General features: G+C 45.4%; 1 protein-coding gene across 2 annotated transcripts in view; it reads right to left on the bottom strand.

Moving 5' to 3' along the window:
* Nucleotides 1–359: 359 nt before the first annotated feature.
* The window catches only part of Retreg3 (reticulophagy regulator family member 3), a 28,240-nt gene continuing 16,906 nt past the window's right edge, over nucleotides 360–11,693 (bottom strand). Inside the window, exons 2-9 of one of the 2 annotated variants that reach the window (XM_038326455.2) lie at nucleotides 11,502–11,608; nucleotides 8,447–8,477; nucleotides 7,429–7,555; nucleotides 6,596–6,680; nucleotides 5,258–5,395; nucleotides 4,055–4,137; nucleotides 3,403–3,535; nucleotides 360–2,677 (exon numbers count right to left, since the gene is read on the bottom strand). In XM_038326455.2, coding sequence (XP_038182383.1) covers nucleotides 2,220–2,677; nucleotides 3,403–3,535; nucleotides 4,055–4,137; nucleotides 5,258–5,395; nucleotides 6,596–6,680; nucleotides 7,429–7,555; nucleotides 8,447–8,477; nucleotides 11,502–11,608 — 1,162 coding nt within the window. In that variant the 3' untranslated portion in view covers nucleotides 360–2,219. Of the gene's footprint in view, nucleotides 2,678–3,402; nucleotides 3,536–4,054; nucleotides 4,138–5,257; nucleotides 5,396–6,595; nucleotides 6,681–7,428; nucleotides 7,556–8,446; nucleotides 8,478–11,501; nucleotides 11,609–11,693 lie in introns of those variants that run through there. The other variant, XM_038326456.2, reaches the window with a different exon arrangement.

The following is an 11,693-nucleotide window of genomic DNA, read 5'->3' as shown; positions in this document are numbered from 1 at the left end:
TTAAGAGCACTTTGTTTTTTCAAGACAAGATTTTTCTGTAGCTCTGGAGCCTGTCCTGGAACTCACTCTGTAGACCAGGCTGGCTTCAAACTCACAAAGATCCGCCTGCCTCTGCCTCCCAAGTGCTGGGATTAAAGGTGTGTGTCACCATCGGGCACATTTGGTTTTCTTGGAGACAACCCTGGTTTGGTTCCTAGCACTCAAGTAACTGCTAATTGTAACTCCATTTCCAAGAGATCTGACCTATCCCACCCCCCAGGCACCAGGCAAGTAGTGGTGTGTGTGCATGCAGGCAGGCAAATGCTCATCATGTACATAAATAAATCTAGAAGAAAACAAAACAAAACCAACGGGACAAGTGCCAGCAAGGGTGTTGTATTGATGTCTTGGTTGTAGGAGGGGAAATGCTTTCACGAGGGAGAAAGAAGAAGGGGCAGGTGGGCCCCTGACACCTACCTGGGCGTCCCCTTCTGAAGTGGTCATGGCCCCAAATTAGCTATTACCAGATTAGTAAGAGAAGACCTATCAAAGGAGTACACCATGCAATGGCAGTCTCTTAAAGATTGTTCTCATACAAGATTTATTCCCCAGCACCCACCCCACACCCCAATTCACAGTGGAAGATTTGGGAGATTCAGAGCAGGATCCCACTGGTACAAGAAAGACCTTCTGGATTTTGCTCTCCTTCCCTCCCTCTTCCTCTTGCCAAATCCCAAAGCATGAAGTTACACACATTCATGCAAACACGCAATATTCCACTCCTTTCTGTCACCTCCCATTTTCTCCAGAGAGCTCACCTGTAATACAGCTGGCTCTAAGGAAAGAGATGTCCAGAGCATCTGAGAACCCTCAAAGTGGGGAGATGTCATTACCCCTCCCTAACTTTCACACTCAATGACTATGAAACAGGCACCTAGCCGTTGCCCTTCTCACTGTTAAGTATTTTCACTCCCTGGCCTCTCTACCTTGTCCATCAACCAAGAGCAAACATGTTAGCACAACCCCCAACCTGCAGCACATGAAAATGGGCTCTGTCCAACGTCTCTCACCCAAATATGGGAGTGCTGGGGGAGTGGTCCCTGAGGATCAGCAAAGGGTTAATGCAAGAGGGAAAGAGGATAGAGAATTTGGCTTGAGCTCTGATTTGGGAGACAGAGAGAGGCAGTAGGCTGGCAAAGGTTTAGAACCAATGATCATTTACAGGGCTTTGTTTCACATGATTTGACCAGGGACTGCTAACACACACCCTTCAGAGCAGTCTCTGCTGGTTACCAACACATCCTTACTATCCGGGCACCCTCAAAGGAGTTAGGAAGCAGTATGGGAAGAAGAGCTGGTGGCTCCTCGGATGAATGCCACAGCCATCTGTAAAGTGCTACTTTGCCACCTACCCCTTGCGGAATTATTGCTTCTCCGGAGGAGGAGCAGGGGAAGGAAGAGGAACATAAAAATGGGCATGATATTGCTTTGCTCGCTGCTCAGATGGATGGTCAAATGGAGCCAGGGGTTAACAGCACCAAAGACAACCACACAGCTCCAAAAGATTCCATGAGACCTCAGGACAGAGAGGCACTCACCAACCCTATCACCAGCTGATCCTATAGCTCAAGGTGACACAGAAAGGCTCAGCCCCACGTCACATTCACATTTCTTAAGTTCTGCAAGCAGTCTGCAGTGTTAAGGGAGTCATCGAGAAATGAAGATGGGCTCAGGGACAGGAAGTGGGCCTGCTCTGCAGAACCAAAGGACAAATTTGCTTTGAGAGCACAAATCAAATCATGGTAAAAGACAAAAATGGAAACTCTTGTAGCTGCTGCCTGACTTCTGTGGCTCCCGTGAGGTGAGGAGAAGAGATGGGCTCTTACAACAGTGAAGGCCCCTGAGCACCCAGACCTAAAAGCAAACAGCACTACCACCTCAATATTGATTCCCCAAGGGGAAACTATTCCTCCTTTCTTGCCTGCAGTACCGCCCTAATGGAGAGAAGTCTCCCTTGGGGCAGCATGTGCTCACTTCAGTGACTAAGCACAGAAATGGTGTCTAGCTGGCAGCAAGGTAATGAGTATGTTCTCTCAGCAGGCCTCTGCATCAGCCAGGCCACCCAGCACACAGATAAAATTCAGGGGACAAGACTGGGTTCTTCCCTTGCCCCGTCACAGTAAGTGGGGTGGGGAGAAAAAAACCCTACATCACAGTGACCCCCTCAAAGGAGTCTCTCCTCAGTGGCTCCTGGAACTGGCAGGGTCTAGCTGATTCAGCTCTGATTGGTCCAGAAGTTCAAAATCATCTCCCTCAGCATCAGTGTCTAGGTCTGAACTAGGAGCCCGGAGGAGGCCTCTTGTTGCTCTTCGGGGAGGTGGGCCAGAAGGGTCTGTCTGGGAGGCCCCTGACAAGGCCAGCTGGATCATGCCCTGGGAGACCAGGCTGGCAAGGTTGCTGGTAAGGTTAGATCCTCCAGGAAGGGACCCAAGCAGGAGCTCTGGCAGTGCAGCCTCATCCCGACTAGCAGGCAGGACCTGGGTATCCCCAGCCCCTGGTGGGGGGCGGTACATCACGCTGGGCATCCCAATGCTGGTGTCATCTTCATCATCCAGGCCAGCAGGATCCACATTAATGGAAGGGAAGTCTGGAAGGTCTCTGGCAAATGATTCCTCAGGATCACTGTGACCATCTAGGTCTGAGAGAACACAGGTATGTGAAAATGGTGGCTACTTGGTCCCTTGTGCTCTAGGCACCAAAAATCAGGTTTTCCCCTACCCTGTACCTTTTTGTTTTGTTTTTCGAGACAGGGTTTCTCTGTGTAGCCCTGGCTGTCCTGAAACTCACTCTACAGACCAGGCTATCCCTGAACTCGAAGCTCTGTCTGCCTCTGCCTCCCAAGTGCTGGGATTAAAGACATGTGCCAATACCACCCAGCTTCCCTGTTCTTCTTTTTTTGGTTTTTCAAGACAGGGTTTCTCAGTAACTATGGAGCCAGTCCTAGAACTTGTTTTGTAGACCACGCTGGCCTCGAACTCACAGAGATCTGCCTGCCTCTACCTCCCAAGTGCTGGGATTAAAGGCGTGCGCCACCACCGTCCAGCTTCCCTGTTCTTCTTAAGATAAAGCAAAACCCGTGGGACTGGTTAGCTTTTCATCACCACTAAGATTTGCCAATTAGATGACTAACTGCCACAGGACTGCCTGTCTTCCTCTACTGTGCCCATGAGGCCAGAGGCAAAGACTAATAATGGACTGGGGGCTTCAAGAAATGCAGCAGTATCAGCAGTACTATACCACACCCTCGGGTGACTGCTACTTGAGCCACAACCCAGGAGAGGAGGGGCAACAGTAAGACCCCTGTCCAAGGAAGCTATAATGCAAAAGTCAGAGTGACTATCAACTCAAGTCAAAGGTTCTCACCTTCCGAGCCTTCTGTGAGAGGTGTCTGGCCCCTTGACAGGTTAAATGTACCGTTGTCTGTACAGGAGACCTCAGCATCAGAGTGCTCCGAATCTGTGATAGCCAATTCCCTGGCCACAGCAGAATCATCCAGCTTACAAAAGAAAGCAGCAACAAGTCAGAGATGATGCCGCCACCAATCCGCTTTACTAATGCAAGCCCTAGAAGAGACCCAAGCCCACCAGTGAAATTAAAGAGAGATGGGAACTGCACCCACCATCTTGACGCCTGTTACGGTGCTTCCCTAAAGGAAATATTCTTTCTCATCAACTTTTTGAGCTCGGGCAATCCTGGGTAACCAGAAAAATATACTTATTAACCAAACCTCTAGGAGGACTGGCTGCTGAAAAGTTTCTGTCAGCTCCAGGTTTGCCCCTGATGGAAAAGTAGAAAGCCAAGTGAACATGCTGTTCAACAGGCTCAAACGGAGCTCTAAGGCCCCATGCAACACCAGGTGCTGTCCTCAGCACTGCTATTGAGAATAAGGGGAATCTAGGATCTTTGAGGGTCCTTGATAGGCTTAAAACCTGGTTACCATCTTACTGTGAGCTGCCAGATGGATAAAGAGGAATTAAGGAAATGGGCCCAGTGGAGCAGCTTCCGCACGAGATACCTGAGGACAGAAGGCAGCAAGCTCCTCTTCACTGTCACTGTGGCTGTCCAGGGCGCGCTCTGGGTGTAGAGCTCTGCGGCGTACTATGTGGAAAGAGCAGAAGCTTTTGCCTTCAAGGAAAAACTCCCTCTGAACTCCAAAAACACCACAACACAAGAAGAGATCCTCTAAATAAGGCTCTAAGTCTACACAGCAATGTCTGAAGGTAAGGATGCTGAGGCTAAGTAGTAACATGAGATTACCTTCCTCCTTCTTCCAAAGCCCTACACATCTCTAAAGATTCTTGCTAGAAGATAAACTACCAAACCACCCAGCAACTCTGAGGATTTGCCAGGGTAAGTGGGCACAGTCATAGGGAAGAGAAGGGAGGTGCTCACCTTGGTCAAATGAGGCTTTTAAGGACTGAGATTTTTCAACTAGTTGGCCCAGATGAAGCTGGTGACCACATATGGGATTCTTTGAAGGCCAAGGTTTAATGAAACACCCAAAATGGTAACAGCAGAGAACGGGGCACATTGGTGCTACCTTTTGTGTCGGGCATCTATGCTGTACACTTCTGGCATCTACAATGTCTGGTTTCAGTCCACTTTGGAAGACAGCTTTCAGTAATGGAAAGAGGCTAACTTTAAAGTGCAAAAATCCTACATTAACATTTACTCAGTTCAAAAGCACTTGAATCTCAAGGTTAATGCAAAGATGATTTAAAACTATACATGCAAGCCGTCAATATGGTGCTCGTAATAGCAGATGGACTACGGATATTTTCAGTGTCTTTCATCCAACTTGGAGCTTTTCTCAAACTGGTTTAAAATGGAGGCCTAAGGATTCTAAGTCAGAAGAATTGGCAAGCCTGCCTAGGTTTCTCAGAAATAAAATATTATACTTCCTTACCACCTTGTATTCCTACCAAACATCCCCTACTTCTACTTGAAATTTTTAAAATTACTTTTATCTAGTTATTGTTTCTGTATACATGTGAAATAGTATACCTGTAGAAGTTAGAGCACAACACACTGTATGTGTTCTCCTTCCATCATGAAGGTCTTAGGGATTAAACTGAAGTCATCAGGCTTGGTGGCAAGCTGCTGAGCCATCTCATGGACCCTATTTCTTTTGCTTCTAAAGACTTATCCAGTATGTGAGGCCTGGCTTCTCCTCTTTCTCAAACTGTCACGTAGAAGAAAGCCACCCCATGATACTTACATTGTCTTTCTCTCTGCTTGGACATCATGTAGCCACGGACACTGAAGTCCAGCCGCTGCAGAGCTGGCTTCAGTCGCACATAGGCTTGATCCCACAGCCGGTGATAGACAGCCAGAGGCCACATCATGACAGTGACAACTAATGGTGGAAACAGTAGGAAAATGGAGACTGCACAAAGCAATCCTGCCTACCCTCTGCTATTGTGTCCTAATTCAGAAGGGGCAGAACAATTCTGCTTCTTTCTGCTGGTCCCCTCCACTAACAATGCCTGTTATATACAGTTTTTGAGAACAGGACGTCTGTAGCCTCCACAGGGTACAGGTCATGGCTATAAACAATGTAATACGCCACAGACAGCATAGGGACAGAACCAGGAAGTGTGGACACATAAAGCAAAATAGTGACAACCAGTGATTCTGAGATAAATTACATACAAAAAATAGTACACCTAGATGCCCATCGAGATGGCACACGGCCTTTAATTCTAGCACTTGGGAAGCAGAGGCAGGTGGATCTCTGTGAGTTCTAGGCCAACCTGCTCTATGTGGTGAGTTCCAAGACAGCCAGGGCTATGCAGAGAGTCCCTGTCTCTAAACAAACAAATAAACCCACAAAAATATAAACAAAATAAAATACCCACAATTTCTTCCAGCCTCAAACAGTACATGTCAACAAAAAGTAATAAGTACATTATAGAAATGTACTTCAGAGGAGGGAAAAGTCCTCCAGAGCGAAAACACAGAGAAAGAACTCAGAACTGTCTGGAAACCTTCTCCATACAGAGCCAGTCCTTCAGGGTGGGACACCATGTGCATTAGAGAACCCTCATCAATGTCTACATCTAGGTAAGATGGGCTGGGGATATACGTGAGTGGCACAACACTTGCCTGACATGCATGACATGGTGGGCTGGATCCCCAGTACTGCAAGCTCCCCCAAAGGAAAATGGAGTTTATGCCTTTATATGTGGAGTACCAGTTCCATGTGAAAAGATACTTAACGACACTAATTGTGTCCTGAGGATATGAAAAAGTCATTGTTGGAGAACAAAAATATTAATAGCACTCTTCCAAGACCATTGGTCCTCATCCTATGCATTGCAACCCTTTGGGGTCAAATGATCCTTTCTCAGGAGTTACATATTAGATATTCTGCATATCAGATATTTACATTAGGAGTTACAACAGTCATGAAAATAACTTTATGGCTGGGGTCACCACAACATGAGGAATTGTATTAAAGGGTTGCAGCATTAGGAAGATAAGAACCAATGCCCTAGACTATGACTGGAAAGCTAAGCAGCATACAGCTTATAGGGGGAAGTACATTTACACTTACGCATCAAGTAGGACAGCAGGAGCCCAGGGATGTAGCGGCCCAACATGGCCAAAAAGGTCAGTATCCCACAGCTCAGCAAGCAAAACTGGAGAAGCAAGAAGCAGTAATAAGTTTCTGCCACCCAGCAAAGGACTGGGGTGGGGTGGGGATTAATGGAGATGTGACTAAAGGTCCTCTATGCTCTGAGACAAGCATGGACATGTCTGAACAACAGCTACTGTTACTCGAGTCCAGTGGGGACTCTCCTTGGGCAGTCAAGAGAACATTCCCTTCTACTCAAGCTTCTTTTATATGGCTAACCCCATACAGCTGACCTTTCATGCCAGGAAATTGCTTTGAGTAAGTTTGAGCTAAAAATTCTCTCAGAAAATGCATATTGGTGGTGGGTTTTTTAATTAAGAAAGCAAAAATATAAAACCCTACAATTTATCATATTCAATATGACAAAGAATGCCCACAAGCAAGCTTTCCTTCCCTTCTTGAGACAAGAAAATGGCCTGCTCTGTGGGGCTGGAGATGTAGCTCAGTCACAGAGCTTGCCTAGCATGCAGAAAGCCTGAGATTCAATCCCCAGCACAGAAAGAAATTTAAAAAGGAAAAAAAAAAAAAGAAGAAAGAAAAGAAAACGGCTACTCCAAAAGACAAGCACACCAAACATGGAGTCCTGCTCTTGCCTTAATGTAATGGCCAGAAGGAACCCCTTCCTATAACCTCCCTTTGTTTCTACGAACCTCAAGTCTCTTCTTCCCTGAATGACACATCATGAAATAGGGTTTCAACTTAACATGAGCTGAACTGATGGTCAGAGCTGAAAGTTAAAAGGGAGGTCTTACCTTGCCTGGGTTTTGCTTTTTGAAAAGCAAAAGATTCCTTATGAAAATGGTCCCACTAACCCAGACTTCAGCTACATGGTGGCAGAGCTCGGGGACGCTGAGCAAACGAGGGTGCACAAAGCCCCAACTACGGGAGAGAGAAGGGGGAGCTGTGAAATGAGGCTGTTGAGGGTTCCCTACCTGCTGTGCAGGAAGCCAATGCTTCCGGGTTTAAAGGGGCTGGGAGCGGCTAGTCCCAGGTGCTTTGGATGTGAAACGTGTCTTTCTTCTTGGCTTACCAGGCTGAAACTTGAATTTGGGGACTAGGAAGACAAACTAGTTCTGATAACTCCACCCTATGAGCAAGTGGCTTAATCCACATGTCTAAACCTGCCACTAGCTCCAGGGCCCTTTGTGCTTAGAACACCATCTTCACCACACTTGGACCACTGCAACTCCGCGTGACTGCAATCCAGGGACACAGTAAAAGCACAGTCTGACGGACTCCGCAGCTGAGAGGGAGGCAATGTGAGGGGGTAAAGCGAAACCAGAAACAATCACAGCAGAGGAAATTCCTTCTACCAGACATGTGGGGTGGATGGATTAAGGAATGAAAGCAGAGCTCTAAGACACACAGGGAGGGATCATTAGCACTGGTTTGCTGATGCCAGGAACCAATGTTTTCTGACCCAGAACTTAAAAATAGCCACAGGTCACAGAAAACACCAAATGATGCAGTATAAAAGCCAGGAGACAAATTAAATTAGTTCCCTCTGAGTTTTCACGCTGCAGCTTACTAGCACAGCTACTTCCCTGGCATGTCAGGCTGTAAGTCACTAACTCCTTCTCCAGAGAGTTCTCATACTATAAGGACGAGAAGACACTGAGTAGTCTCAGCCTGAACTTTGGGACTTGTGATTATTTCAGAACGGACTAGGAGTCTAATGCTGTGTCCAGAACAAGGGGCTAGGAACATGTAACCAGAACAATACAACAGAATGCATCAAAACAACTAAAAGGAGTGATTGGTATTCCATACCTCTCGTTGTCTAACGCGTCAGGTCTTGGCACTACAACAATAAAACAAAACAAACACCAGTATTAGTTGGTAGACAAAACTAGACATGAAAATATTAGGCTGTCTCTTGGTCTGACTGTTCAAGTTTTAACATTTAAGAAAAAGTAAATTGCCGGGCGGTGGTGGTGTATGCCTTTAATCCCAGCACTCGGCAGAGGCAGGCGGATTTCTGTGAGTTCCGAGGCCACCCTGGTCTACAAAGTGAGTTCCAGAGCAACCCTGTGTCGAAAAACCAAAAAAGATTTTAAAAAAAGTAAATTATATTAATAGTCAATAAAAAAGAAACCCCATCTTATACTACCAGAGTTAGGAAGCTACAGACAATGGAATAATGGTTTATGTGTCTTCAAACGAGAAAATAGAAGATTTTCCGTGGGGAAAGAAACAAAGAGCACATATGTACCATTAGAGCTGTACTAACTAACTACTTCAGCCTACAGCCAAGGTGTATGAGAACACAGTCCCTCCATCCCTGAGTATGTCGGACTGCTCAAACACATCACCTGCCAAACTTCTAAGGCATGCTGTAACTACTCCACCTCTAGAGATTTGCCTGTGCTCTGAATAATGTAGTCTTTTGACATTCAGACATGAGACAGGCTGACTACTTGAAGACTCTATAAATCTCCATTGCCTCTGCCCACCTGTGGTAAGTGCATGCCAGTCCCCCACTCTTCCTATTCTGACCCTATCCACTAAGGATCAATACTGAGCTATCTCTCTTCTTCATGCTCTCCTAACACCCATCACTGAGTTTCATGGACAACATATTTCTTCCCACAGAGATACAGCTGCAGTTTCCCAATAGCTTCTGCCTTCCCCTTTGGTTTACTCCATCCACCCTATAAAATGCCATCAAATTAATCTTTACTCTCAACTCAGTATGTATGTAGCTCTTTTTGTTTGTTTGTTGTTTTTCGAGACAAGGTTTCTCTGTAGTTTTAGAGCCTGTCCTGGAACTTGCTCTGCAGACCAGGCTGGACTCAGAACTCAGAGATCCTTCTGCTCTGCCTCCCAAGTGCTGGGATTAAAGGCGAGTGCCACCACCACCCGACATAATCTTAAAAAGTTTTTAAATGATCATTCACTACCTAAACATGTAAGCCTAGCTTTCAACCTAAGTTCTCTCTTAAAAACAGACTTCTCATTTCTACCAAAGTGTTCAATTCTGTTCTCAGGAGACCCTTTGCAAATTGTGTTTATTTTATTTGTAGAGAGGATCTCGTGTACTTAAGCTAGCCTCCAGTTCACTGGACAGCCGAGGCTGACTGAAGCCCTGCTGCACGGCTGGCACACATGGTATGACACCACGCTGCACTACTCTGCAGTGCTTTAATCAAGCTACTGGCCTGCCTAGAAATGTATTCTTTCTTTATCTTCCATATATTTTGCTTCATTCAATGATTGAAATGGGCAACAATTGAAATGGGGATAAAATACATGAATATATCAGTCATACACTGCACTATATCTCTGATATTGTCCCTTGAGTTGGCATTAATTTTTCTTTCAATAAGTATGTTAATTTTTCTTTCATATAAGTTTTTGAAAAGAGAAACCATATCTTTTTTTTTTTTCCCCTTTTTTGTTTTTGTTTTTTGAGACAAAGTTTCTCTGTAGCTTTGGAGCCTGTCCTGGAACTAGCTCTTGTAGGCAGGCTGGCCTCGAGCTCTCCGAGATCCGCCTGCCTCTCTCTGCCTCCCAAGTGCTGGGATTAAAGGCGTGCACCACCACCCAGCTCATATTTCTTTTCTTTTGGGGAGGGGGGTTCGAGACAGGGTATTCTCTGTGTAACAGCCCCAGCTGTACTGGAACTCTTCTCGTAGACCAGGCTGGCCTCAAACTCAAGAGATCCACCTGCCTCTGCCTCCTGAGTGCTGGAATTAAAGGCATGCACCACTACACATGGCAAGAAACCATATTTATTAGAGGTTATTATATAATTTAAAAGAAATTCTTGGGAGGTAAATTGATGCTGCCTGGAGCTACACATGGTAGTACATACCTTTAATACCCACATCTGGGAGGAAAGGCAGGAGGATGAGGAAGTCAAGGCCATCCTCAGCTACACAGTGAACTGTAAGCTAGCTTGGGCTACATGAGACACTGGGTATTGTTTTTGTTTTAATTGATGACCAGGCATGGTGGTGCTCAAAAAGGAGAGGTAGATGAACCTCTGTGAGTTTGAGGCCAGCCAAAGCAACAGTTAGACCCCGTCTCAAAAAAAGGGATGGAGAAATGGTTTGGCGGTTAGAAGCACTGACTACTTCTCTAAAGGACTGGGGTTTGATTATCAACACCTATGTGGCAGCTAGCAACTCTCTGTAACTCCAATTCCAGTGGATCCAATGCTCTGTTTTGGCCTCTGTGTGCATTAGGCACATAAGTGATACACAGACATATATGCAGGCCAAACATCCATTCACATAAAATAAGAATGAATTGATGCTGTATCAGTAGATAACAGTATCCAGTAAGATCATTTACATCTAAAAGACAAAACAAAACAAAAACTGTGAAGACTATATTCCTCAGGCCAGTTATACTGACATCAGCACCTCAGGTGGTGGACACAGATCTGCTGACATTAATGTAACAATAGGGAGGCATAACCCAGCTCTATGGACCCATACATGAGACATAAGCTTTTCTTCTTTCTTTCTTCCTTCCTTCTTTCCTTCCTTCCTTTTTTTTTTTTTTTTTTTTTTTGAGACAGGGTCTCTCTACATAGCCCTGGCTGTCCTGGAAATCACTATATAGACCAGGCTGTCCTTGAACTCAGAGAGTGCCTCTCTCTGCCTCCTGAGTGCTGGGATTAAAGGGGTGCTCCACCACTTAAGGTGGTGTAAGGCCTAAGACTTATGCTTTTCAAATGTCTCCTAAAACAAGTAATTCAGACTTCAGTTATTAGTCCCCAGCAACACATATCCCTCAAAAACAAACAAAAAACCTAAAGGCAAAAATCACATAAAAAGTTGTTGTCAGTTCAAATTGTTCTAAATACTACAAATCTTACCTGTTATCTCAGGCCAAATTTTATTCTTCCATTGATCAATACAGACAATGATCATCAAGCTGAATGCAAGTAAAAACACAAAACGAAGGGATGTCAGTGCAAAAAACCTACAAAGAAAGAAAACAGAAGAGGGTCACTAAGCACTGAAGCCAGTTAAGAGATTACATATGCACTATGGGCTGCAGTGTAGAG

The sequence above is a fragment of the Arvicola amphibius genome, chromosome 4 (genome assembly GCF_903992535.2).
Source record: "Arvicola amphibius chromosome 4, mArvAmp1.2, whole genome shotgun sequence".
NCBI classification, from domain to species: Eukaryota; Metazoa; Chordata; class Mammalia; order Rodentia; family Cricetidae; genus Arvicola; species Arvicola amphibius.
This window is presented reverse-complemented; position numbering and strand designations above follow the sequence as displayed.